The sequence below is a fragment of the Sceloporus undulatus genome, chromosome 1, assembly GCF_019175285.1.
Source record: "Sceloporus undulatus isolate JIND9_A2432 ecotype Alabama chromosome 1, SceUnd_v1.1, whole genome shotgun sequence".
NCBI classification, from domain to species: domain Eukaryota; kingdom Metazoa; phylum Chordata; class Lepidosauria; order Squamata; family Phrynosomatidae; genus Sceloporus; species Sceloporus undulatus.
The window spans coordinates 134,967,280-134,995,179 of record NC_056522.1 but is presented as its reverse complement, the minus strand read 5'-3'; the positions used below and the strand labels follow the sequence as shown (position 1 = coordinate 134,995,179).

Sequence of the window (27,900 nt, the reverse complement as noted above, 5' to 3'; positions counted from 1 at the left end):
ATTACTGTATTCTGCTTGTGAGATCCAGTATTATCTCTCACATTTCCAAACAAACATGTGATGGCAAATGTTGAAATGAAGGCACATAGTGACATCAGCAAGGTGGGATGAGGGGGTTGTATTGTTTGTATTGATTCATATAAAATTATCAGTTCGAACAGTATACACAAAGAAAAATCTTTTTGTAAAGACAATGGGTCTTAGTTGCTTATCCAAGATCAAGTCACCCCAAAATATTTGGCTTCACAATTGGGATAGTTCACAACAATGAGTTGTTGCCAGGAAGATCCATTTCTTCTCCATGCCTGTTCCTACTTAGGAATGTAGCTAAACTGAGGGAGGAAAATGAGCCATCATTGTTCTTGGCCATTTTTTTTAAAAGCCCCAATGTTTCAGACTTGTAAGCCTTGGCACTGTTTGAAACTCATCTCTGTCATGAACTCCCAAAATAACCTTTCTCAGCTCTCTTTCCTTTTCCCCATCTGTAATATGAAGATAATAATCATGCATCAGGATGGGACATTTTATTCCGCAAAAGGCATTCTTTGTTGCAGGATTCATATACAACTAGACCAGGAACGCAAGTGGTATGTGGTAATGTCACCTGAAGAGTTGTAAGCCATGTCCCTGTGTTTCAGTCATTTTTCCTTTACAGTGGTAGGCGTCACACAGATGGAGGAGGGGACATCAGGCAGCTGCTTCTCAATAAGCAGAGGGACAAATCCCCATCCATCCCAGCAGCTGTTTCCTGGTGAGATTCAGGGGACTTTCGTGATCTCCATGTAGGGCTATCTAGGGATCATGAATACATATCAGTTATATGAATAACTGTAGGTCACATATTCACAGCCATCCAATGGAATTCCAGCCATAGTTATTATTCACACTTAAGAATTAATACAGAAAAAGAAAGAAGAGAAACACACGTCAGTGGGGGCCATACTGATTGTTTCATCCTAGGCTGTGTCATTGTGATTCCATTTTATCATCGAAAGTTAATACACCATCAAAGGAGAATCTCAACGTAAACTATAATTTAATAAGCAGGTTGAAGTTGAGCACCCTCAGACAGGGCATTGATTGTTTCTAGAGCAAAGTAGAACCTAGCATCTGATAGGTACAGATTTATCTGCCACTACACAGAAGAGAGGCATATCTAATTAATTACTGGAGAAGGGCCTGCTCTGAAACAAACAGGGAAAATTGTTTCATAAATCAATTTTAGAGTAACCCTTTAAACAAAAGAATCCACCATACATTGAAGCAATTATTTGCTTTCTGCAATGAAGGATGAGGTGACTTGGTATTCAAGAGGAAAGGAGAAGATGGTTGTTCATTGTTTTCCACATTCAGTGTGACAGTCCATTATTGGAGAAGTTATAAACGCTGAGATTAAAGGAATGTTCTCAGCTATTGCACCATTTACCAATACATGCACAGGCTTTCCCACCCACCTTGAACTTACTTTGGGTGGTGAAGGTCACAGTCAATCCACCTTGGAGTTATTGTTTTATCTCCCTCTCCCAACTTCTCTTCATCTTTTCTTCTACGTACTGTGGGTGAAAATGAGCTTTCTTTTATTCACTTCAACTATGGATCTCAAGGACATTGTGTGAAAAAAATTCATCAACACACTCCATGTTGTATCTCTGAAGGTGTTAGCTGTTCTCATACATCTCTGTTTTCTTAGCTGATGCTCAGGTTAAGATGCCATTTGGAAGTGATTTAGACAGCAGTCTTAAATGCAGTGACTAACTCAAGTGAACAGAGTGGGGCATAACTTCTGAGTCAACTAGCATAAGATGGTGCTGCCAGCCATCTTTCCCACTTCCATGTGGGCTAGATGAGGGAATGTTCTTGCCAACATGTATATAACCATCACTTCAAGTTTTCATTTAACTTACATTCTTCTCCAAGCTTCCAGTAATCTCTGTTGGTTATTGGCAAATAGTGATTTAAAAATGGAAGACGCTGGATTAGTATAACATATTCAACACTGGGCTGCCAGTCTAAACTGTTCAAAAATGTCTGCTGATCCATAGGACTGCAGTCAGTTACAGTGAGCACACAACTGAATAGCATCGCTAAATGCTAACCCAGTGGTTCTCAGACTTCTTACTCTTGTGACCCCCTTTACATCTACCTGAGGATGTCATGCCCCTCTTGCCTGACACACTGTAAGAATAAAAATATTTTCCTTGTTTAGTATGTGTATTTTTGCATATTCATTCATGTATATTTAAACATTTTATAAAGAAATAGTTCTCTTCCTCCTCCTTCCTCAGGCAGGGACTCCAAGTGCCCTTCTTGCCTTTTGCTTCCCCTCTTTTTCCCCCCCCCCCCCCCCCCCCCCAACACTTTTGCCCAGCCCCCCCCCCCCCTGCCCCCCCCCCCCCCCCCCGGACCAACTCTTGCACCCCTCCATGGGTCCTGCCTCACAGATTGAGAACCACTGTACTAATCTGTTTCCAGACACAGCTTAAAGTGACATATACAGCTCTATACAATCCAAGGAACCTTAAGTCAGTGGCATCACTAGAGAGTATGGGGGCTGCAGATTGCACTGGGTGACACCCTGAAAGAAAGGCAACACCTGGCTGAGTGTACACACACTAAAGAAGGAAAATATTTCTATTCTTATAGTATGTCAGGCAAGAGGGGCATGACATCCTCAGGTGAGGGATGTGCCCTTTTGGCCCTGCTCCCCAGGAGCCCTCTCCCCCATACTAGGTGACACTTCAGAGAGTAATGCCATTCATTACAATGTGGTCAGGTACCCATGATGGACCTTCTTTCACTTTCACATGTTAAATTTCCTCTAAGTATATGCACATATGGTAGGAGGCATGTGTTTCTTCATGTCCTGAACAAGCTGAGCTTTATCTCCAGCATAGGGGAAGTCAGCTTGCTCTTTCTGAACAGATTGTTGTCATGAGTGCAGTGCAGAGCTGATTGGACTGGCAACTGAATCTGGCTTCAGCACTGGTATTGCCAAATGCATAGTCCCAAACACTGCTTTAGGGTTGAACAAGAATGAGAACACTCCATTCCAGCATCAGAAAGACAAAGGAGAACCTTTTTATTTGAGAAATTCAGCAACTGCATATCAATCTCTAACTCTGTGTGCCCAGTCCTACTTATGTCAGAGAGTGGTGGAGTCTCCTCCTTTGGTGGTCTTTAAACAGAGTCTGGATGGCCATCTGTCAAGGGTGCTTTGATTGTGAGATCCTGCATGGCAGGGGGTTGGACTGGATGGCCCTTTTGGTCTCTTCCAACTCTATGGTTCAGTGATTCTGTGTCACCTCTAAATGTGTCTGTTGTTCATTATATCCTTCTTGGTTCTGCTCTTCCTGCCTTTATAACATTTGCTAAAAGCTCAAGTGCTCACAAAGGAGACTTCCAGGTAGGAAAGTAACTTGCATTAAGTGTTAATGTTAAATTCCCACCACCCAACAGTTACAGCCACTCTTTCTCTGGAGAGTAAACTTTTAAATCCTTGAAACATTCCAGAACAGAGGGGACACTTGTGAATGAAAAGACACCTCTTGTCACCATAATTTTAATTGCTAAACTCAGGACTAGAGGTAAAAGATGGCTTCAGGACCCTGAAGAATTCCAAGAATTCTCATCAAAACAATGCATTATCTGGATAGCGCCCATCCTTCTAAACACCCACTCTGTATCCCAATGCTGTTGCAGGTAACTGTTTTCTACAAGGTGTTAGGAAGGATCGAATTAGGGGAATTATACGATACGTGTGTCCTAACAACACATGCAGCAGGATCGTGTCCCTGTGTGTAAACCAGAGGTCATCTAGTCCAACCCCAAGTGACAGAGACTCAGATGCCAAATGAGGTGCAATTAAAATATGAACATTTATTAAAGCCACACAACAAAAGTGATCACACACGCACACACACTTTCAATGCTAAAGCAAGGGGGGGTGAGTTCGGGAGTAAAGGAAAAGGATAGAGGCACCGTTGGGAATATTTACCTTTGAAGTCTTCTCCAAGGCGACGGATTGAGGGATGGTGGATGGTGAGACACGGCCGCAAGAATGGGGAAAGGAAGCGGCGGCTGCGGTGGCTAGGAGCTGAGTTCCAGCGGGCAAAGCTAACTAGAGGCCTGAAAAGACAGTGAGCTTGGCTTCACTCAAGTGATTTCAGCTGAGCACAAGGCTCCAGGAACGCAAGCTCTACAAGCAAGGAACTCAGGCTTGGAACTTCTGCTCTACAAGCCCACTGAAGGGCGAAAAGTGGGGTCCTTATATACGGCTATGGCAGCCTGGCGGACAAAAGGCTTGATGACTTATCTTTGTCTAAGCTGAAACTTACACAATGGATGCACAAAGCATAGGTCTGCCACTCATTCAGGGGGAGTGAATATCTTGATGGTCGAGCTGTTAATCTAATCGCTGGCTCATTAAGGAGGGAGCCATAGCTATTGTCCTCCTTGTCTCAGGTAGCTTGCGAATCCGGTATAGCAACTCTCAGAACTGCTGCTGAAAGGTTTAAATTTACCTTTTTTCCTTGACCATGCCTAGCAAGGGCTGCTGGCTACGTGGTCTGCTCGCTTTTGGGATAATGGCAGCTAGCGATGGGGTCAGTCAGGGGTCATGGCTTCAGACCGCATGGCACCCAAAATTTATATAAAACCATACTTGATAACAAAGGATCTCAAACCACTCTAGTGATGGAGAGATATTCTTCTTACTGAACCCTGTTGCCTTCTCCAGTAGTATATTAGTCATAACTCTCTTTCTCACTTCATTCTTAATGCTTCTAAATATCACCTCACCCAAGGCTCCAGAGAGGCTAATCTGAGCCTCTCTGGTTCCCCCACTCCACATTCCCATCTTTGAAGAGTGCCTGCCTTCTCAAACACTGATAATGATGGCAATCTTTAAACAGCTGTTCTTTGATTTCTTTTGGCTATTTGAATGCATTGTAACAGTAGCTGGCAGACCCTTCTTCTGGCTGAGTGGGAACGACTGGTGGCCTCTGTTCCTGATAATTCAAGAATGAGGGCTCTTGCCAAGGTTTGGATGGATACTCAAGTGCTCAATGAATTGGAATATGTCTCGGAACTTCTGTTAGCTCATCACTCATCTCATTTCTTTCCTAACTATCCCCTCAACTCCTCCAAACGTGGTTTAACCTCCATGACTTATGTTGCCCTGAAGTCTACTCCCATATTCTCTAATTGTTTAATTCTGTTCACCATTATTTTCCCCCTCCTCCTCCTTCCATACAGACAAGGGGTGGGCAACATATTGACAGAATGCATTTTTTCATCAGCCCTAGCCAGGACATCCCATGGGAAGGAATGCTAACAGTTGCCCTCTGGACATCTACAATTTGCCACCCTGACACAGACTATAAAGACTAGCTAGGAAATTACACTGGGCATGCTTTGCTTTTCTGTTAACTAATGCAAGATAGGGTTCTTGATGTCAATCTCAGAGGCATTGCTGAGTAGGCAGACGCTAAATGTGGCCCTCCATATGTCACTGAGCTGCTGCTTCCACCAGTCCTCATGAGCATAGCCATTATGGTGTAACAACTTCTAGAGGACGACACCTAGAGTTGGTGGAGAATTTCTCTTCAGTTCATTTTTATAAGACTTTCCTCATATTTGAGATTGAAGGAACTTGACTTGGGATTGAAAGATCTACTACACATGTTCAGACTGTATGTATAAGGTACTACATATGTGTCAGCCTATACATGCAATGGAAAATTGGCTCTAAAAATGCACACACTTTGACCCAACATCACCACTTGGCAGTTCTTTCTACCTAATCATGCCAGCTCTAAGGTCATAAAGACACAACCAGATTTGCCACCTTCTAGTTCCTCATTTCTATTCCTCTGCCAGTTTATTTGTTTAGTGTTATTGAACAAGTACCATTGGTGACTTGGCTGGAAGATAAGGCAGGTAGGTATTCATAGGAAATTGCTTGAATGTTCAGTCATTTCATTTCTACAAGGATGTAGTCAGAAGAAGCCAGTTATTCTTCAAGTAGACTCATTAGATCATATACAAAGCACTTGCTTCATATCAGAACTTAAATCTGCTCAAAGGAGATAAAAGGATAGGGGGGAAGGATAACATTCTTCATTTTCATGTACAACAATGTGACATTTTAGTTCCCTGGATGGAGCTTTGTTTTGTGTGATATGTAAGTCATTATATGATATTGCCACCAATCCCGTAATAAACAATGCTCCCAGATTTCAGCTACTTTCCATGTACAAGTTTCCCACAAACACACACCTTTCAAAACAAAAAAAAATGTCCTAACAAATCTTATTTCTACCATTGGGCTACTTCTTTGTCCTACTTGATGGAACATATTAGGGTACCCACCCATCCACCTCAGATGCCTAGTGCCATTTGTCAGCTAACCATGATGCAGTGAATTGCTGCAGTGAGTTTTTCCAATTGTGACATGCCCTGGTAATCCCCATTTCTTTAGCTAAGGGAATCTGGAATTTACTGGGCTCGGGAAATATTCAACAAGACATACTGTGCATTGTATTTCATTTTATCTGATCTTATTTTACTTTTATCCCACCTTGTGTTTGCTGGTTCTGGGTGTTTGGGTGGAACATACCTGATTCTGCACATGGAGATGCTCTTGGCATCATCCTTCAGAAATCACCCAGAAGTCTCAACAAATGATGTAATTGTTCTGCATTTGGCTATAAGCATTCTGCTCTCCACTGGCTACTGCAGTGTTTCCCAAATTTTGGTCCCCCAGGTGTTTTGGACTTCAACTTCCAGAAGCCCTAGACAGGAATTCTGGGGGCTGAAGTCCAAAACATTTGGAAGGCCAAAGTTTGGGAAACACTGGACTACTGAATGTTCATGGTGTGGAGACTGCCGCAACTAAAGGTGAAGCCTGGTGGCTGAGGGAGAGGGGTAGCATAGTTCTCCCTGTGGAACTTTGGAGCCCTGGTGGCACAGTGGTTAAATGCCTGTACTGCAGCCACTCACTCAAAACCATAAGGTTGCGACGAGTTCAGTATCAGAGAAAGGGGTCAAGCTTGACTCAGGCTTGCATCCTTCTGAGGTCACTAAAATGAGGACCCAGATTGTTGGGGGGCAATTAGCTTACAGTTGTAAACCGCTTAGACACTGTTGGTTCAGTATGAAGCGGTATATAAATATATAGATCCATTTCAAACTGGCTTCAAGACAGGATATGGGGTGGAGACTGCCATGGTCGCCTTAACTGATTACCTTCGGCTAAGCATTGACAGAGGAAGCATGACCCTGCTGGTGCTATTAGACCTCTCAGCAGCATTTGACACAATAGATCATGACATTCTCTTGGAACACCTGAGAGAGTTAGGAATTGGAGGCACTGCTTTGCAGTGGTTCCGTTCCTTCCTCTCAGATAGATTCCAGAGGGTGATGCTCGGGGACAGTTGCTCTTCAAAAACAGAGCTTAATTGCAGCATCCCTCAGGGCACCATCCTGTCCCCGATGTTATTCAACATCTATATGAAGCTGCTGGGAGAAATCATCCGTAGACATGGAGCGGGGTGTTATCAATATGCTGATGACATCCAAATATACTTCTCCATGTCAGCAATGATGACAGATGGGATTTCTCCCCTCAGTCAATGTCTTGCAGTAGTAATGGACTGGATGCAGGAAAACAAGCTCAAGCTGAATCCAGACAAAACGGAAGTACTTACGGTAGGGGCCCCCAAACCAGGTATCAGGCCGCAACCTCTAGTCCTAGAGGGGTTAACACTTCCCTCAAAGGACTGTGTTTGAAGCTTAGGGTGCTTCTCAACTTGTCGCTTCAGAAGAGAAATCAGGTGAATGCAACGGTCAAGAGTGCCTGTTATCAGCTCCAGCTGATATGTCAGCTGCGCCCTTTCCTGGAACGGGGTGACCTAGAAACTGTAGTACATGCACTGGTAACCTCAAGACTTGATTTTTGCAATGCTCTCTACCCTTGTGCCTAGTCTGGAAACTTCAACGGCTACAGAATATGGCAGCCAGATTGATTACAGGAACAACTAGGAGTGACCATATTACACCAATATTGAAATCACTCCACTGGCTGCCTATTCGTTTCCAGGCACAGTACAAGGTGTTGGTCATTACCTTTAAAGCCCTCCATGGCTTGGGCCCAACCTCCTTCCATACAATCCGCCCAGTACCCTCAGATCCTCTGGGAGGAATTTGTTGCAATCCACAAAGACCAGATTGACAGCAACCTCCCAGAGGGCTTTTTCCGCAATCGCTCCCACTTTGTGGAATGGCCTGCCAGACGAGATCCATCAAATTACCAACCTAGAGAGCTTCAAGAAAGCTGTCAAGATGGATCTCTTCTGGCAGGTCTTCCCGGAATAGAACCCGGCCATGTAACGCTCCCCCCACAGACATATATAAGCAAAGACTCAACCCACTGTTATTTTATTATCATACTGTTTTTAGATTTTATCATTTGTAATTTTAATGCATAGAATTGTTTAATCCTTTTTTAAGGGGGGGATTGTATATATTGTATTTTTTAAAAGGTTGTACGCCGCTTTGATTGTGGTAACAAAAAGTGGGCTATAAATTAGTTGTTGTTATTATTATTATTATTATTATTATTATTATTATTAGCTGTTTTGTTTTTCACACTACATCTCCCTGAGTATGTAAAGAGATCTTATAGCACCTTTGTGACTAACTGAAAGGAAGAAGTTGGCAGCATGAGCCTTAGTAGACTTAGGTCTACTTCCTCAGATGCATTTGGAAATGTGCCAAATACATCTGAGGAAGTAGACTTAAATCTACAAAGGCTCGTGCTACCAACTTCTTTCTTTCAGTTAATCACAAAGTTGCTACAAGATCTCTCTACATGCTGATTCTACATACTTACACAGCTATATTTTTGAATTCTGCATCTCCCTGCCTTGCATTATAATATAACAATATATTATATTGTGTTATGTTTGTACCTTACCCTTTCCCCAAAGCTGGGACTACTTGTGCTGGCTAGGGTTGCTGGGGCTTGCAGTCCAATAACCTCTGGAAGGCCTCAAAGCCCTCATCCATGTTACAGGAAGTATAGCAATGTAAAGGAGATTCATTAAGGTATATAAAACACCACACAGGATTGTCTTTGTCACGGCCACTTTTGTGATATTATTTCATAAATTATACTTTGCTGAGAGCAGGAGAGTCTTCCAGTCCAGTTTCACATGGAAATTCTGAAGTGTCAATCTTTTCAATAGTGTATACTAATTTATGGAGAGGAGCTTCAAAGGCCCTCTGTCCTGTAAAGGAGAAGAAAGGACAAAAAGAAAATCATTCAAAGTAACTTGGCAAGTTGTTTTAGCATGGGCTCAGTGGTGTTCTTATTTTGCTTTGAAGGGGCTCAGCTATCTTCGCATCCATAAATCAGTAAATCACCCACCTAAATCTAGGTCTTGCTCTGAAAATGGCAACATTACCTGCAACTGGAGTGTTGTTTCCCTCCTGTATACTCATCCCTTTGCCACTACAGCTTGCTCTTCAGAACAGATTATACTGGTACAATGAAGAATGCATGCAACCGCTGTGCAATTCTGCAGGAGCCCATCCATTGTAATGCACGTCCTCAGTTCTCTGCAGGATTCTGCAGACCACAAATCTGTCAGGGCACATTTAGCAGACAAACTGTGTGCCTTTGAGCTCTCTGCTGTACCAAACCATCCACTACACGAAGCAACACAATGTATCGCTGTGTGTCAGGTTAGCCTACCATTTGTCTCCTGAGATTTGAAATCCTACCCCAAATATTTTCAGGAGTGAAATCAGCAGTACACAGCACATTGTATTTTCACTGCCTGTAGTACCTGGCACACCTAAGCACTACAAGAATAAGTATTTGTCTCAGGTCATCCTAGACTGAGCAAGGATAGGTAATAGATTTCACATGCAGTGCAATCATTCCCTTTATATCTTACCTTCTCTCTTCTGGAAGCCAGTAAAAGGGGAATATAGGGCAGACATATAGATAGACTGAGCTGGCCTAGACACTGCTTGTACCTCAGGGATCAGCAAGCTGTACTTGGCTTTTTGCCTGCTGTAAAAGAGAAGCGTGGGAGGAACTAGATGTTTTCTGCAGATATTTTGTTCTACACCTCCTATCAGCCCCACTGGGCAGTGTCAGTGATAAGGCATTGTGGGATCTCTAAACCAATCCACTGAGAGGGCAAAAGGTTCCCTTTCCCTTGTGTAAGATATGGTTTTATCTGCTGCCATTTCTAATTGTTTAGTTCTTATGCTGGTTACGTTCTTTTTGTCTTCTATTTTTAATTCTAAGTTAATTTTATTTTAAATTTTAAATAGCATGACAGAGTAGAGTAGACTGATACGTTATGTACAGCCATTGCAGCTGTACTTTGCTGAAAAGGATAGTAAATGTGTTACGAGTACAACCCACAGAAAACATTATATAAGCACTCTGATGGATAGAGATTCTCACATTCTTCTCTTCTACCACTTCCTTCTAAAACCTGTTACTCCAGATGTGAAACTAAAATATATTTACTTTGTTACTTAGCATGGATAATACAACCTCTGCATCTCTTTATATCCATAGAACGAGAAGTGGAGAAAGTGTATGGGCTGCACAAAGGAGACATCCCCCCCCCACAAAGGAGATTATCACATGAGCCCCAGTTCTTGCCATGATCGCCTTAATGAAAGGAAATGCATGCATACTGCTTGGGAGCAGTCCTCATCACACAGGTCTGCAATCACTGTAGCAGCCATTGCCAATCCAGGAATCTATTTCCCAGCATGTTTTTTAACCCCACCTCCCTATTGCTTAAACAGCATGCCTTTGGATATATTTTTTTTAATTTCTCTCTCTTTTAAAAACAATTTAGACATTCTGGCAATGTGATGAGGAGGAAAGAAAAGAAAATATTTAAAAAAACAACAACAGGCTGCTTGAAAATAGCAGGCAGGGGACGGAGGGAGGAAAAGGAAGAAACTGACACCTCGTGACTGTCCAGTGCAAGGACTGTGCCCAGTGCTAGTACTGTGCCCAATGCCCTGACATTTTCACACACAAATCTAATGCTACAGGAGTGATATTGGCAGCAATTAATGGGAGAAGTCCATCAATGAAAAGCTGTGTAATAGTCATGGATGGAGAACAGACCAGCCACAGCTCAGCCATGGGGTCATCTGATAAGGTTCCGCCATAGATGCATATATTTTGCTTTAATTCCACTTTTTAGTCTCATGTGATAATCTCCTAAAGGTTGTGTGTTCAGCAAAACATAGGGTTTTTTGTGGATTTTTCAGGCTATGAGGCCATGTTCTAGAAGAGGTTATTCCTGACATTTCACCAGCAGCAAAACAATTGGAGTGACAAACACACAGCATAATGACATTATAATGAGTTGTGGAGGCAGCTTGTGCAATGTTTTGCCCAAACACTTGCACAACTGCCATCAAAGTATGTGATCTTATATGTATGTGTGTGTGCACGAAAATGGGTTTTTCATAAACAGCAGAATGACACAACTGGGCCCAAGTTTATAATCAAACCAGCCAGAGGACTCCTCCAGTGAGGAGAATTTCAGCCCCCAGAAACAAAGACTAGTGAGAAGCTGGCTGCTTCTGCCAACCCAGCAGGGGTAGGCAACCCGCGGCCCGCGGCCCGGATTTGAAAAATCCGGGCCGTGGGCCGCAGACATGAAAAATTTGTCCTACATTTGTCCTGGTTTATTTATATATTTATTTTTTTTTTAAAAAAAATTATTTAATTATTTATTTATTGGCTTTGGCTGTCTGAGGGACAGCAACCCGGCCGCCGGCTCAAAAAGGTTGCCTACCCCTGTTCAAGAGTCATCAGGAGCAGAGAAGTTTTGGGTGTAAGTGCTTGAGCACTGAGTGGTCCCCCAATTTTTCAGCAACATGTCCCTCACTGCTGGGGCAAGAAAAACTACTGGAAACAAGTTCCTGCTTGCTAACCCTTGAAACCTTGTTGTGAGTGATTTACCAATGGCTTATTTTAAGGCTTGTCTGCATGATTAAAATACTCTCAATTCTAGTCAAGTATAATGTGATCTGGCCACATACAATTTGCAGGAGTCCAGGCTTTTTGCTGGGGAGGGGGAACTCCACAGAAAAAGGCTTTGCTGTTTGTAACCTGATTATCTGCGGAAATCCACATTGTCAGACTTGTGGCCATCTGTCTGATTCACATGGGTTTGGCGGGCTGTTCATTTTCAGCAGTCGGAGGGCGAATTAATGGGAATAGATGCGAATTTGCACAGGAAAGTGAAGACAATTAACAACTGATGCAAATGTGCAAAAAACCACAGCAATTGGCATAATGCACTTACTAGACTAGCTCTAAAAGAGCATTTACTTTCACACACACAAACACACCGGAATCTCCCTTCTTATCTCTTGCTTTGAATTTAACTGATTAAACCCCATATTGTTGTTTGGCTTTGGCTTAAGATCATCCTCAACTGGTTTATGTTATTCCTGAAAGGACTTTTTGGCAATGCTTTCAGCATTCCTTCTGGATTCTCCCAGTCTGCCTTGTTTGCTTGTGGTGCAGCTCCTATCTGGCCCTTGGTCTTAATCTTAATCTCATTTTGCTACTGAGCCTTCCCATCCTGCAACAGGACAACCAAGACCTCTCAGAGTTATCAACTGTGAAATTTTTCTGAGACGAAACCTAGCAGAATAGTGATTTTTGTCACCAGGAGGTTAGAAACGTTTCTATTTAGACATTTCTTCTAGGGATCCTCTCGTGGCTCCATACTGTCCAATTTCATTCAAAGCCTGTATAAAATTACTGAAGAAATTCATCTTGACATTTGGAGTCATCTATAGGTAACTAGACAGTGAAGAAAGTGGACAAACATAAAATCAACTCATTTGAGATGTGATGCTGGAGAAGAGAGCTAAGGATAATGTGGATGGCCAGAAAGACAAACAAATGGGTCCTAGAACAGATCAAGCCTAAACTTTCCCTGAAGGCCAAGATAATCAAGCTGAGGCTGTCATACTTTGGCCACATCATGAGAAGGCATGGATCATTAGAAAAGACAATAAAGCTAGGAAAGGTAGAAGACAGTAGAAACAGAGGAAGATCACTTGCCAGATGGATAGTCATGGTAAGATGTTCTAGTTCTGAACAAATACCTACCTTGAAGGAGCTCATCTTGCCTCTAGAAAGATCAGGTTTATTATATCTTGGGGGTGCATTTTGTAGTGGCAAAATTGAAGCAGTGAGCAGGAACATGACTTAGCAGCTTCCAATGCTTTGGACATTTTGGTTCCTACTGTAGCATATGCCCTAATAATGTTTTGAGAATGGAGTGGTATAATCCACTCTTCATAGGGCTGCCCTTGAAAACTGTAGAGAAGCTGTGGGTAACCTTTTATTATTATTTATTTATTTATTTTTGCTGAAGGCTGCACTTCTACAAGAGTATAATCTGTGAGTGGCTACCTGGTAGTGGTGGGCAAGGTTACAACAGATCAGTTTTCTCTCCCTCTTTCTGTCACCACCATTTTCATTTCACGCCGCCCCGCCCCCCCTTTTTTTTAAATGTCCGCTTCTCTCTCACCCTCACCCATCCATTGGTCTGCTGAGGAAAGTATTGATTCTGCTTTGCCAGAACTTTCAATTGATTGCTAGCAGGGGACTTTTGAAATCATAGTGAGACCTGCAGGGTATCCATCCCTGCTGTAAATGATTCAGAATAAGGCAGCATTAGCTGCACAAGGCATGTCTTGTGTGAGTGTCTCTGGCTACTGATCCTTTGGAAGTTTAAAGGCAAGGTGTGCATATTTTTAGAGCAGGAAAGGGGCAACTTTGACAGGTCAAAACACCAATGTTCTGCACCTGAGATCCTCTAGGAATTGAATGGACTCCAAGAATGTCATAAGTATCTAAATGTCCACTTCTTATCTGGCATCCTGTTAGTAAACTGTGATGGCATAAGTCTATCTTGAGACCATTTTAACATACATTTTTGGTCAGTGCAAACATTGGAAATCTGTACCAACTGTGTGGCAATCAAAATCACTACCAAACCCCCCACATTTTTAATGCTGCAGTCTCTGCAACAAAGGTAACAAAATGTCTTCAGTTGCCACTTTTGGACCCAGGGCTGCACTTTGACCACCCCCGCTTTAAAACTTTTACAACCTAGACCAAAACTTGTCCCACTGATTTCAGCGGGTCTGCTCTAAACATGACACATAGGAGATTATTGTGTTACCCTTTGCTCCCAAGATAGATGCAGGATGTAACTTTAAGAAAGCAGATCGTATCACATTCACCTGTTGCTGGGCAGCAGGCAGACCATTTCCAACCTGGGCTTCTGCCATAGTTTTTCAAGAATAGGAAAATCCCATTCATGAAAAGAAGCGAGAGAAGCCTGGAGAAGCCAAGGTTGCAAACGGGCTGCCTGCTGCCCGGCAACAGGTGAATGCAATAAGATCCGCTTAAAGATTAAAGTTACATCCTGTGTCTATGTCAGGAGCAAAGGTAATGCAATAATCTCCTAAAGCTAAATCCAACCCATTGACTGCCTAAATACTTTAAGGACAAGATACTGCATGGAGAGATGGGGCATAAAGTTCTGCCCAGGAAAAATTACACCCCATCTCACCTGCTACTTCTTCCCGGATGCATCTTTCTCTTGCTGAGGGCCCTCAATACAGCCATTTTGTGGCCAACAGAAAGCAGAGGGTGGTGGATGATCAATATACACAATGACATCATCATCATCATCATCATCATCATCATCATCATCATCATCATCATCATCATCATCATCATGGATCTCTGGAGGTCTTGGATCAGGACATTGTGTTGTGTGTCCAGCCACAGACACATAGCCAGACACTTCTCTGCTGCCCTCTGCTATTAAATGGCCATTATCAGCCAATAGAGTGGTGATGACAGGAATGGAGAAGTGAGCTTCCAGGTTATTGAGGGTCATTATGGAAGGGGGGTGTTGAGCTTCTCTCCCTGCAATAAGCAAAAAAGAAATACACTAGTATTATGCTGGTGTATGTAACTAACAAGAGGCCAAATTAGTTCTGTTTCCATTTCGCTAAAGCCTATGGACCTCAGCTGTCTTACCTAATTGATTTCAAAAAGAGATTTGAGCCTGACTAAGGATGAAGACTGGTGCCACCATTTTAGACTAGTGAAACTGTTGTCAAGGGCCCTCGCTGTGTTAAGATATACATCATCCTCTCCATATTGAGCTCTGAAAATTATTGTTAAAAGTGGTTTCAATGGTATAAAGACAAGCAGTGAAAATATAAATGTATGAACATCATGTAGTATTATTTGCTGTAATCCTGAAATATAACTTTATCAATGTGCACCAGTGTGTCATGCATGTCATTATATGAGACACATCAGTGTGAAATGCACATTGGTGCACAATGCATAGAAGGGCAAGCTGGAACCAACATTTAATTTTTTGGTATAATAATAATAATAATAATAATAATAATAATAATAATAATCTGTTTATTTATAGCCCGCTTTTCCTTAATAGATCAAAGCGGGTTACACAGAAGTACAGCGATGTACGATTTTACAAACAGTATCATATAAAAACCCGAACAATACATTAATACAATTAAAAACAAGATAAAAAGTTACAGATTAAAATCACAACAACAGCTAGCCTAAAGTGCAGGTGCAACGGTACAGTGGGGAGAGAGCAGGTATTACATTGTCTGGGGGAAAGCCTGTTGGAAGAGGAAGGTTTTAACTTCTTCCTAAATAAGTCAAGGGAGGTAACCGAGCGGAGCTCACCGGGAAGAGAGTTCCAAAACTGCGGGCTGATCTGGAAAATGCCCTCTGTGCAGTCACAGAATATTTCGTATCTGGAACCCTTAACAGTTGCTTCCCGGTCAACCTGAGAGCGTGGGGCGGATTATATGGGGAGAGGCGGTCCTCCAAGTACCCTGGGCCCAAGCCATTTAGGGCTTTATAGGTAATAACCAACACCTTGTATTGCGCCCGGAAGCGAATGGGCAGCCAATGTAGATCTTGTAGAACAGGTGTTATATGACTGGTCCTGGGGCATCCAGTGACCAGTCTGGCTGCCATGTTCTGCACTAATTGAAGCTTCCGGGTTTGGTACAAGGGTTGCCCCATGTAGAGCGCGTTACAGAAATCCAACCGAGAGGTCACCAGAGCATGTACCACCGTTTCAAGGTCCCCCCGGCCCAGGTAGGGTTGCAGCTGGCGTATCAGCCGAAGCTGATAACAAGTGCTCCTGACTGTCGCATCCACCTGAGATGTCAGTTGGAGCGATGAGTCCAGAAGCACTCCCAAGCTATGAACTGAGTCCTTCAGGGGGAGCGTGACCCCATTCAGGACAGGTGGACAAATTTCCTTCCCTGGACCAGGAGAACCTATCACGAGTACTTCCATTTTCTCTGGATTCAAGCTGAGTCTGTTTTCCCTCATCCAGCCCATTACTGACTCCAGACAGGCATCTAGAGGAGAGATGCCATCCCTGGTCACTGCATCAGTCGGAGACACAGAGAAACATATTTGGGTGTCATCAGCGTACTGATAACACTGCGCCCCGTATCTCCGGATTATCTCTCCCAGCGGTTTCATGTAAATGTTAAATAGCATGGGGGACAGAATGGCTCCTTGAGGTATGTTTGTCTGCAAGTCAGCTGGGAAGCTGCAAGGAAGGCAGGCTAGCATTGTGGGTGTGTGGGGGGGGTGTGGGTGTGTACGCGCGTGTGTGTACGCATGCACATCTGCAGTTGTGTTTCTTCCTTCTTCATCCCAAATTTGTCTGAAATTGGGCAATTGTTTAACACCTTCTTGTCACTGTTGCATCATTTCTATCTTGTATGCATACACAGTCTCTCTCAATAGTCCTGAACATGTCCTGTTTTAAGCTTTAAATGAAATTATCATCTCCTCTCTCTGCACACCCAAAATAAAGCAAATCACAATGCTCAAGTTTATATTGTATGTATTTATTTTTAGCAGAAGAAATGTCTGCCATAAGAATAACTTAACTTATTGGCATCACATAAATAATAATTGGCAACTGAACATTGAGCCTGATCAGAAGGGTGTGCTGGCTGACAGTTTATGTGAAACGATAAATCTCACCAAGATAGATGGATGGTAGTGACTGGCTGGCTGGTTGGCTGGCTGGAGGAATTTATGACTTAGACTACAGCACTTTCATTCTGCATTCTGCATTGCTTTGTTCACACTCTGCTGTCTGAGCTAAATCCTTTTCAACTGGGCTGTCTTCTTCAAGTCTATCCCTCCCCTCTTCAAAACCACCAGCAGAGAGCAACAAAAGTCTATCGAGATCAGCTAAAATGAATAAGGAAGACTGAAAATGGTTTTTGGTTCTGCTCTGTTACCTTTTACTGAAGGATCACTGCAGAGATGTGAATCACCATCTTCCACACTGTACTTCATCCCTTCAGCGTATTTTCACAGGTTTCTCCATTGCCACCTTTGCCTCTTTTGTCTCCTTCTGTCAGATTCGGTGTTCTTCTCTTGGTCATTCTGACATTAAAAGGTTCAGGAGCAGCTGGAGGGCGAGGGAGGAGAAACAGAAAGCAATACCAGTGGCAGTGACATGGGAGGGAAAAATATGACACCCCATAATGAGAAATATTGATTAGGTCAGAGAAACAGGGTGCCACAGAAATCGCTCTGGTATGGTTAGCATAAAGCTACATTAAAAGAGAGGGGGGCACATTTTTTTTTCAGAAAAGGAAAAATGGACCTACAAAAATTTAAGCAAACAGCTAAACCCTTTATAAAGAAGATACAGGGTTGGAATTACAGGCCAAAATCCTATTTGATGCTGGAGGACTCACACAGGAGACCTGAGAGACAAATGTTACTCCTCTTCCCCTGGCTATGTAACAGCAGCTGGATGGCACCCAGGAACAAGCTCCCATTTATCACATACCAATCTTGATAGCTTCAAACAGGCTGGTGTGGAAGGATGAAGTACTCTATTGCTCTAGATTACACATGACCAAAGTACTTGAGCAAACAAGACTAAATAATCAGTTCATGGAATCCACACTACCTACCACTATTTATTAAATCAAGGCATTGGAGTTCTTCATACTGTTTTTAATCATGATGATTTCCTTGCATGAATGAGGAGCCCTACTGGAAGAGTCCTTCTAAGACACTGCGCCAAAGCTTTTCCACAAGCCCAACATTGAGGAAAAGGCAGGATGTGAATAAACATAGTATTAATAATGGGTAGAATGCTACATGGGCTATGTAGTAAATATGTGTAGTCCCAGCCCACCCTCACCTAGCATACTTCATCAGGCATCAGGCGCACACCAAGAGAGGGAGGTCCATTCTGCTGGCAATCAGGGACCTGGTGGATGATATCTCCATCACCACCCTTCTACCAGCCAGCAAGGCTGTGACACACAAGTGTGACAAAGGTGTCACGAAAGGGCAAAACAATGGTTAGTTCTTTACTTTGCTGTTATTGCATTTTTCCTCTCAGGGATGGAAGGGAAGTGGTTGAAAAATGTTCATATGGCAAAAGAACTTGGTTTCCTTCAGGTAGTGTGCACTATGACAGGAAAAGGATGACATTGCCTCCTTAGCCTCAGGCATCAAAATGTCTTGGGTTTGCCAGGGTTCCAGGAAATATGGCAGATAATCTTTCCAACAAGGATAGGACTGGAAGGACTAGTTTCAGAATCTCACTAGGAAATTAGTGTCATTGCTTCAGAGAAGCTATATTCCCCCTGTTTTAGAGATTTTGAGACTAGCAGTTCAAACTCAGTCTCCTGCTGGAAAAGACACCTTGGCTGGGGAGCACTTTTAAGCCACAGAAAGGGGACAGGAGCATCTGACAGTCTTGAGCCATGCCATTATTTTAAACAAAAGACAAAATCCTCACCAGAGGCTGTGGAAGACCCAGGTAGGTGGTATGAGTCACCTGATGCTTGCTTAATGATGAAACTGGCTGCTCTTTCTTTCTTTCTTTCTTTCTTTCTTTCAGAAGCTAGAGGCAAAGGATGAAGGAGTAGAGGAAGTCATGTAAGCACACAGTAATTTTTTCCAATTTTTTTTTCAAAAGACAAGAAAACACAAAGCCTCAGGAAGATTCAGACACTGTAATTTTGAACCTGTACAAATGGAAAAAGGAGAAACATATGGAGCATGTACACGCATTCTATGTACATCTCCAAGTTTGTTTTTGCCTTGTTGTTGTTGTTGTGTGCCTTCAAGTTGTTTCTGATCCTAAGGCAAAGCTATCATGGGGTTTTCTCGGCAAGATTTATTCAGGTTCAGGAGGTTTGCCGTTGCCTTCCCCTGAGGCTGAGAGCATGTGAAGTCACACAGTGGGTTTCATGGCCAAGCCAGGATTTGAACCCTGGTCTCCACAATCCAGTACTCAAACCACAAGAGAATGTTTTAAACTGATCTTTTTATCACCAAATCCAACCCTGATTGAGTTCTCTGCCATGTACCTCTCCCAGCATTTTAGAGCCCTCCACCCACATTTTTAAAAAAGTCAATCGCATAATTAGCAAATTTGATGTTTCTCCTTTTTTCAAAGCAAACATTGACATGTTTTTTTAAAGCAGAACATCTGCCCCAGAGCAGGAAGGAGGTTCATGATGTCACAAACTGCCAGCTACTCAGCAATGTCACGGATCCCAGATTTGCTTTTAAGATGTGGGGCTCAACATTAGCAGGCTGATTGTTATTAACTTTGTCAACGTCCAAGTACTTTTTATTTTTTAACAAAAGTTAAAAATGCAGAATGTGTTGCATTAAATTAAAACAATCACCACCACCACCACCTGAAGCAAGAAAAAAATTGACTACCATGAAAGCAATGGCAAAAGCCTCACAAAATTGAGCAAACAAAAATAACTGTGAAAATAAAAATATTTAAGATCTTATTAAGTGAATGCAAAAATGCCGATAAGGTCTCCTGTCACATCCATCTTTCTTCTTTCTTTCGTATAGTACCAGGTCCATGAGCATAGTGAACAGTCAGCTGGTTCAGAACGTATTTTTCCAAGGTTTGATCCTCAGCAGAAGATTGGACATATTAGGGGGGAAAACAACATGCTTGTCTTCCTTTCCTAGCAGCTCTCCCATTTGAGTGATGCCTGGCTGGATGCAACCATAATTTCTAATTTTATGCAGTTTTCAACTTTCCTCATAACAGCAGGAAAATCATAGGATAGAAGCTGAAGCATATGGCATACATGTGTCCTCTTCTGATCTGCAGAACCCTTTTGCAAATGAGATATTGCATGATGTGGAGTTTTGTTTTCCCCACGGTAAGCTGGTTAAATGAATAAACTACATTTAAACTACTCCTGAGGAAGAAGCAATTTAGGAAGAGCCATTCAGGAATTCATTGCAAATGAACTGCTGTCTCTCCAAAGACGCTTTCTCTTAGTGTAGTGGGGTATCAAGCTTGCGTTTTGACATTAAAACTGACTTTGAGGGATTTGGATGCCTGCACATTGTGAGCCAATCTAAATTTCAGCAACATAGATGGAGAGAAAAGCCTTCACCAGTAAAAAAAAAAAAAAAAAAAAAAAGTGAGGCCTGCATATCACATATTTTCAATACATTCCCAAAATGAGTTTTCCTAGTTCTTCAGAGGCATTTTAGCCTCTGCTTTAAAATTTGGCACTACAAATGGCCTGCTTGGAAGTAAATCTCTTCAGATCTGTGGCCCTCCATACTGTATGTGTTTGGCCTACATATCCTAACACCCCTTGCTTGCTTAGCAAAGAGGGAGAGGCAGGGACGTAGCCAAGGGGGGGTTCTTGGGGTCCGGACCCCCCCTTCCATTAGAAAAATGAACGGTGTGTGCTGCTGCGCCGCCGCGCCCTAGCCCCATTATAATGGTGGCACTTAGTCTGCCCCCCCTTCCTAAAATCCTGGCTACGTCCTTGGGAGAGGTTAAAGGAATTGCACTCCAAAAAACATCTGGAAGCCCACAGAAGAAGACCAGAACAGGTTTACATAGGCAACAAAGAAATGTAAGAAGGACTCAAGTCCTCCACATGTTGAGAGTTATCAACTTTTACTTGCATATATTCACTAAATATTCACTGACATTATGGTGACCTCCTATTTGTTTATTTTACCGCCTGTATCACTTTAACCTGTAGTTCCCTCTACTGCTGTCCCTTCTTTTTCCTCCCCCTTCCATAAGACCCTGTTGAGATCACAAAATCTACCTCTTAAGTCAGACAGCACTCCAACTGAACGGTTTCCAAAGCACTTCAGATCAGAGCACTGGGAAATATGTAAGGAGTAAGGAGGACTCCCTGTTGCAGGGCATATTGAGAGAAACAGCTGGAGACACCTTCCAGGGTCTTGCCTCAGCTGCTAGTCTCAGCACACTCCATGACCTGGAGATCTTTTCCTAGTGCCCTGATCTATAGTACCTCAGAAACATTGCCTGACACAAGAGGTAGGTTTTGGGGGGGTCACATTTGAATGCAATGGCTAAATCAGCAGTTAAGATGCTGACTCTGACTATTGCAGAGACAGCAGGTCAAGGCCCAAGTGCAACATGGTGGTGTCAGCTCCTGTCATTAGTCCCAGCTACTGCCAAACTAGCAGTTCAGAAGCATGTAAAAGTGCAAGTAGATAAATAGGTACCACTATGGTGAGAAGGTAACAGTGTTCTGTGCAGTCATGCTGGTCACATGGTCACAGAGTCATCTTTGACAATGCTGGCTTCCTTGGCTTAGAAAAGGAAATGAGTACCACTCTCTACAGTCAGACACGACTTGACAATCTTGTCAAAGGAGAATGCCTTTACCTTTACCTTTGGTTATTAATGGCCTTAAATGCGAATTACAAAAGTGACAGAATTGTACATTTAGGATACACAACAATAATTTGTGAATATTGAAGAGGATGTCAGACCCTGTGTTTCATTATGCACAGGTTTTAGTCAGTGAAGTTACTTCTATATGTTTTACAAATACTAAGTTTGTTTTTCTTTCTCGGCTAGATTTACGTGAGGGAGTGGGTATGTGACTGCTTATTGTTCAGTTTCTGCTTTGCCAATTTGATTGCAGTACAATCTCTCACATTTTCCAGCATCCCACTCCCCAACATACTTTACTGAATGAAATTTATATGCAACATTGAGTGTAGCAATTAGGAGTTCGGACCTAAGACCATAGATATCAAGCTTTAGATCCTTCACTTGGCCATGCCACTCACCTAGAACATTCTTCTAGTAATGCCCTGTTATATATACATTTGACATGCATTTTTAAAAGTCATTTCCCATGTTCTGACTTGGGCCAGTCACTGTCTCTCAACCTGACTTAAATCACAGGTTTGTGTGAAGATAAATTGAAGGGAGACGAAAACCATTTACAGGGGGTTTTGCTCCTTGGAATAAAGGTGGGATGAAAATATAAGAACATAAATATAAAAAGTGTCATCGTTTTAATAAAAATGCACACCTAGCATATGGAAAAAGGCTGAGTATTAAAGCACTGACTTGACTCAGATTGAGAAAAGCAGAGAAACAACAGCTTTGCTTTCCTGTAACATATAGAGGTTCTCATCCCCCCTATCCGCCCCCATCATTTGACTGACCTTTCTTGTCTCCTTAATGCCACACAAGTCAATGAACTGAAGAATAAAGTTCAGCCAAATCCAAATCCGTGCAGTGTGGGAGCCTTGCATGGGCATCTCCTTCATTTTGGTCCTACCCCCACTCGCTGAGCATGACAAATGCACAGAGCTTCAGAGATTGCTGAATTTATTGTTGCAAAACATTTTGCTTAGATGTGCCTCCAAATTCAAATGAGCCCCTGGTTGTTGTTGTACTGTTCCTTTTTAAAAGCAGCAGCCCTGCTTGCAATTTTCTATAGCAATAAACTCACAGTTGCACTCGGCATTTGGAAGCAACTGGGAGAATTATATCTAGGAATGTTCATTTGTTTAGTTTTGCTTCCCACCAAAGGGGGAAAGGGGGTGGGGTTGCTTCTGTTAAATTTTAATCCACTCTTCTGATATTCATGGCATCTGTAGGTACTGTATGTGTCTTCACTTAAAACACATTATGCCCTCTCCCACCAAAAACAATTGACCAGAAATGTGCGGTTTGTATGGACACATTTTCTTCCTGTTACTGCAAGCCTGCCCCACCTGCACAATTTTGAAATTGGATGACAATGTATGGAGTGGGGGAAAGACTGAGATAGAAGTGATAAAGGGGCAAGTACTAGTTATTTACAAATGCTTAAAAAGGCAGAGAAAAGTAAGAATGTTTCTGTTTTTAAAAGCCTTTTTTAAAAATTAAGGGTCGGTATTCTAAATCAGCTACTTAGCCATGTAATTGCCTTAGTTATGTAGCTAAGTAGCATTTTCCACCCCCACGTGCTTGATTTATAGGGCAGCAGTCACTGCAAGCCAAGGGAGTCTGTTCTCTCATCTGTCAGCACGCAGCAGACTGAAGTTCCTACCCTGCTCCCACCTGTGACCTCTGCCACAACAGCAACAATGAGGATTGGAGAGAAAGCGCAGGAAAAAGGTAGGGGTGATGTCAGTCTGCTAAATGCTGATCAACTGGAGAACAGGCTTACATCGCTTGCAGTGGCTGCTGCCCAATAAATCAGGAATGGGAGAATTGTATGATCCCAATAGCCCTAAGCCAGTGGTGGCGAGCCTATGGCATACATGCCACAGGTGGCACTCAGAGCCCTCTCTGTGGGCACGTTTGCCGTTACCCCAGCATAGAGTTTGCAAGAGTTTGTTACTGGAAAGTCAGAGAGACATGGCACTTCATGATAAATAAGTGGGTTTGGGGTTGCAGTTTGGGCAATCAGTCACTAAAAGGTTTGCCATCACTGCCCTAAGCTATTGAATACATAGGGACCAGGAATACAAACCATGAACATATAACTCTGGGTTACACATTCATAACTATAATTGTGAATTCCAGTCAAGTTTTTCCATAAGTCTCTGGTGGAGGAGCCATAGGTGAATCATTGAATATCCGCTGTGCTTGCAGAAGGTACTAGCTTCCAGCACCTTTTTAAACATAATGCCAACTCTAGTTCCAGTTGAAAGTCCTCACCACCACTCCAAGTAACAGAAATAAAGAACCAAATTAACAGTGAAATCCTTTATGTGCATGACTCACCCAAGAATTTTTTTCTGTTTTTTGTGAAGAATGAAATATTACTGTCTGGTGTATTCAGTTATGTATGGTTAAGCTTAATTGCAGACTTATGTTTGGGCCTCCATGATGTATAATGAATGGACTCCTAGCATATTGTTCCCTCAGTTAAAACTTCCTCTTTAAAATTTAAAAAAAAATCTCTGCTAGATTCTCCAGATACAAGGATGACTTGGGGCAGATCCTGAGAACTATTGCCAGTCAGACTACTACTAAGCTACTGAGCTACAGAAATAATCAGATCTAGTAGAAGATAGGGGCTGTACAGACCGCCCTAAAAGCGTGGTCTGCAGCCACCCCTTTCTGCTCCCAAACCGCACAGCATCCTTCTGCACATAACTCAGAAAAACCATATTCTTTTAGGAGCACATGCCCAATGCCACGAGTGCACCATTAGCGCACTGTGGTGCATCAGTGATGCAAGCACAGCACAGCGACATACGGATGCTGCGCAGCACTTGCATCATGGACACGCATGCCATACATCCTAGGGTTTGAGGGTGTGCGATTGCTGCACTCTCCCAAACCCTAGTATCGGCGGCGCCACACTGCTTTTGGCCCAGGCCATTATTTCCTATAGTCCATCTTTCCCTTGGTATTCATTTTAAAACAGGCTTTCACCCCCAAATTTGGCAACTTTACATTTTTGGACTACAACTTCCAGAATCTCCCTTGGGCATGGTGGACAATAGGGCATACTTAGAGGTATATAATACAAACCAGGTTCTGCTTCCACTTCAGCAGAGAATATCCTGACTCCCAAAGGGGCTTTTCCTCCCACAGATTGGTCAAGATTACATCCAACACAGAAGAAATGCAAAACATCAACATCTGTCACAAAGAAAGCAAATGCCCCAGATTTCATTCTAAGTGACTTTTGGTCTCATTGAGCATTGTGCACTCCAATGTTTATTTCATTTCACCCAGAAACGTTTTAGCAGCTCTCCAGTCTCAAGGTTGTTGTCTGAGTGTGTCTTCATCTCCAGCTAACACATTCTCAGACAGTGCCAAAATTGAAAGAAAACAAAAACAAAACCAGCCATCATCAAGGATAGAAGCAAGGGAAGGAGGGAGAAAGAGAGTTGTGGAGAGAGAGAGGTGTTCAAGTCATGGGAGTGCCAATTGAATTTTAACTGATGCATAACACTGTAGCTGACGAAACAGCTTATCTGAATACTGTACAGTACTTTTAAAATGTTTTGCTCTCCTTCCCTTGACCCCAGTGACAACAATTCAAGTACTTCATTGTCAGTGGCCCATAACACATCAGCCTTAGCTATTATTGTTTACACAACAATTGCTTCTGCTTGCTGTGAACATTTCCATACATCCTGCACCTTATTACTCCTTTACATTCATAGACTCCCACCAATAGCACTACCTCGTATTGTGTGTTTCTGTGAAGCAAGATGCTATGCTGATGGCAACAATGCTGCTGGTGTAGTCTTCCATAGAAAGGCTTTCCCCAAGGAACCAGACTAAATGTGTCAAATAGTTCCTGGGTGGCAGCAGTAATGGATGGGGTGACACTGGCAGAGGATCTCTGAGAGGCAAGAAGAATGGCACCATGGCTAATGCTTGTTAGTACTGGGCAGAAGGAGGCACAGTAAACCCTTTTGAATGTCTCTTACCTTGAATGTCTTCTACCATGAAAACCTTATGATGAGACAATCCAAAATGAGCAAGAACTAGTTCCAGAAGATGTTATTTCCAGGTCTGAAGGAACTCAGTGAGCTACTGGGGTAGAGCAGATAATAACTATGAGTAGCACTGTGGCTAATGATTTCACTGGACTTAAGCCAAAAGGACACTAAGCTGCTGATGGGCTCAGAGGTAAAAGGAAAATCCAAAGCTGCACAACATATGTAATGAGAACATGGAATGTGAGAAGCATGTATCAGGGGAAACTAGATACAGTAAATGAAGAAATGGTATGCATAAACAATGGAGTGAGCAAGCTAAAGTAGAAAGGAATGAGACCTTTTGAGTCAGATAATTATACAGTCTTTTATTCAGGAAATGAAAAAATAAGAAGAAATGGGGTGACATTAATAATGAGGAGAAATGAATTAAAAGCAGACTAAGGATATAAAGTAAAGTCTGATAATATCAGTAAGACATCAGGGGATCTCATCAGCATAACCACAATCCAAATTTATGCTCCAGCTACAGAGGCAGATGAAGAAGAAATTGAGTGTTCCAGTCCACAAGGAAAATGATCACATACCACTGTGTTGATAATCACAGGCGATGAGAATGCAAATGTAGGAAATAGAACAGAACCAATGATTGTAGGAAAGTTTAGTCTGGGGCCAAGAAATGAAGCAGCAGAGTGACTGACTGAATGTTGTGAGCCCAACAGTTTGTTCGTTGTATACACATTCTTGAAGCAATCAAAGAGGTGACTGTATACATGGAGATAACCTGATGGCCAATACAGAAATCAAAGAGACTAAGTAGAAGATGGAGAAGCTCAATTCTCTCCAAAAAATTAAACCAGGAGCAGATTGTGGAACAGACCATGAACTGTTAATATCAAAACTTTAGAGTAACGTGAAAGAAAAACACTAACCCAATCATCTTGCCAAAATACAACCTGAAGAGCATCCTCATAGAATTTAAAGATAATGTAAAAATAGATTTGCTGTTTTAAGCCTAATTGATTAGGAGCCAGAAGAACTCTGGACTGAAGCCAGGACCATTGTTAGGGAGGAATGCAGAAAGACCATCTGCAGTCAAAAAGAAAGAGAAGCTTCAACACATGACAGATGAAACTCTTCAAGCAGTTCAGCACAGACAAGAAGTAAAAGTAAAATGGAACAGAAATAGGGTCAAGACCCTGAATGTAAATGTTCAGTGACATGTGCAGGGACAAAGAGAACTACTATAATAATCAATGCAGAGAAACAGAAGATAACAGTAAAAAAGAACTGACATTTAAGAAATAGAAGAGAAATGTAAACCAAGGATGGAGATGCTCTACAACCAGCAGGAGAACATATTACACGACCAAATAGAAATTTTAAAAATGAGGAAACAATACACTGAAGAATTATATAAAAGAAATGAAAGGATGATATATTCATTCAAGGAAGAACATTCAGATGAACCTAAAAGTGCATTCAGAGCACTTGGGAAAAATAAATCACCAGGAAAAGGTGGCACACCAATAGAGCTGCTTCAAGTTACAGAAACAGAATCTATTCTAGTTCTGATGAGAAGCCACCACTTTCCACAAATCAAAGTATTCCAGTTGTTTCAAATGTTTCTCTAGCAGTTTGCTCCTAGATGTCTGGAGTGGTCCAGCCTCAAAGGAACCCCACACAGGCCAAACTTCCTCAGCTTCCATGACAGAAGTGTATGCAAACAATTGCATCAAATGTCTCTGTTTCATGCCACCCCTCACTGGCAATTGGCCCTCTTGCCACAGTCTACACATCAACTCCAACAGGCTGGTGGTAGTGACGCCCTCCACACCCCACACCCCATCTTCCTTGAGCTGGGGCCTACAACTGATGCTTACCCCATTCTGTGATATTTTCCACAATGCTTTCCAGGCTGCCCTGCCTCCAGAAGTGTAGAAATAACTAATCTCTTGCTGTGTCCCAAAGCACGCCGATCAACTTTCAGGGAGTCAGTCCAGGAGGGGTGTAATCTGGGTGGGACCACATGTCAAATCACA

The 27,900-nt window shown here is 42.5% G+C and overlaps 1 protein-coding gene across 4 annotated transcripts; it reads right to left on the bottom strand.

Moving 5' to 3' along the window:
* Nucleotides 1-91: 91 nt before the first annotated feature.
* LOC121919546 (protein PAM68, chloroplastic-like) lies at nt 92-27,900 on the bottom strand. Of its 4 annotated transcripts, XR_006101508.1 has the most exons (10): nt 27,742-27,900; nt 18,933-19,037; nt 17,407-17,579; nt 14,649-15,010; nt 9,960-10,078; nt 8,975-9,287; nt 5,908-5,982; nt 3,995-4,125; nt 1,466-1,553; nt 92-792 (listed from the first exon to the last, which is right to left on the bottom strand). XR_006101508.1 is itself a non-coding variant. In XM_042446246.1 (4 exons), exons 3-4 carry the CDS (start codon nt 17,462-17,464, stop codon nt 14,652-14,654), a joined length of 417 nt encoding a protein of 138 aa, XP_042302180.1. In that variant the 5' UTR covers nt 17,465-17,579; nt 18,933-19,037; nt 27,742-27,893; the 3' UTR covers nt 11,807-14,651. The 4 variants fall into 4 exon arrangements, 1 of the variants encoding a protein (XP_042302180.1); XR_006101506.1 differs by lacking the exon at nt 9,960-10,078 and having other exon boundaries at nt 27,742-27,899; XR_006101507.1 differs by lacking the exons at nt 9,960-10,078; nt 27,742-27,900 and adding an exon at nt 22,631-22,979.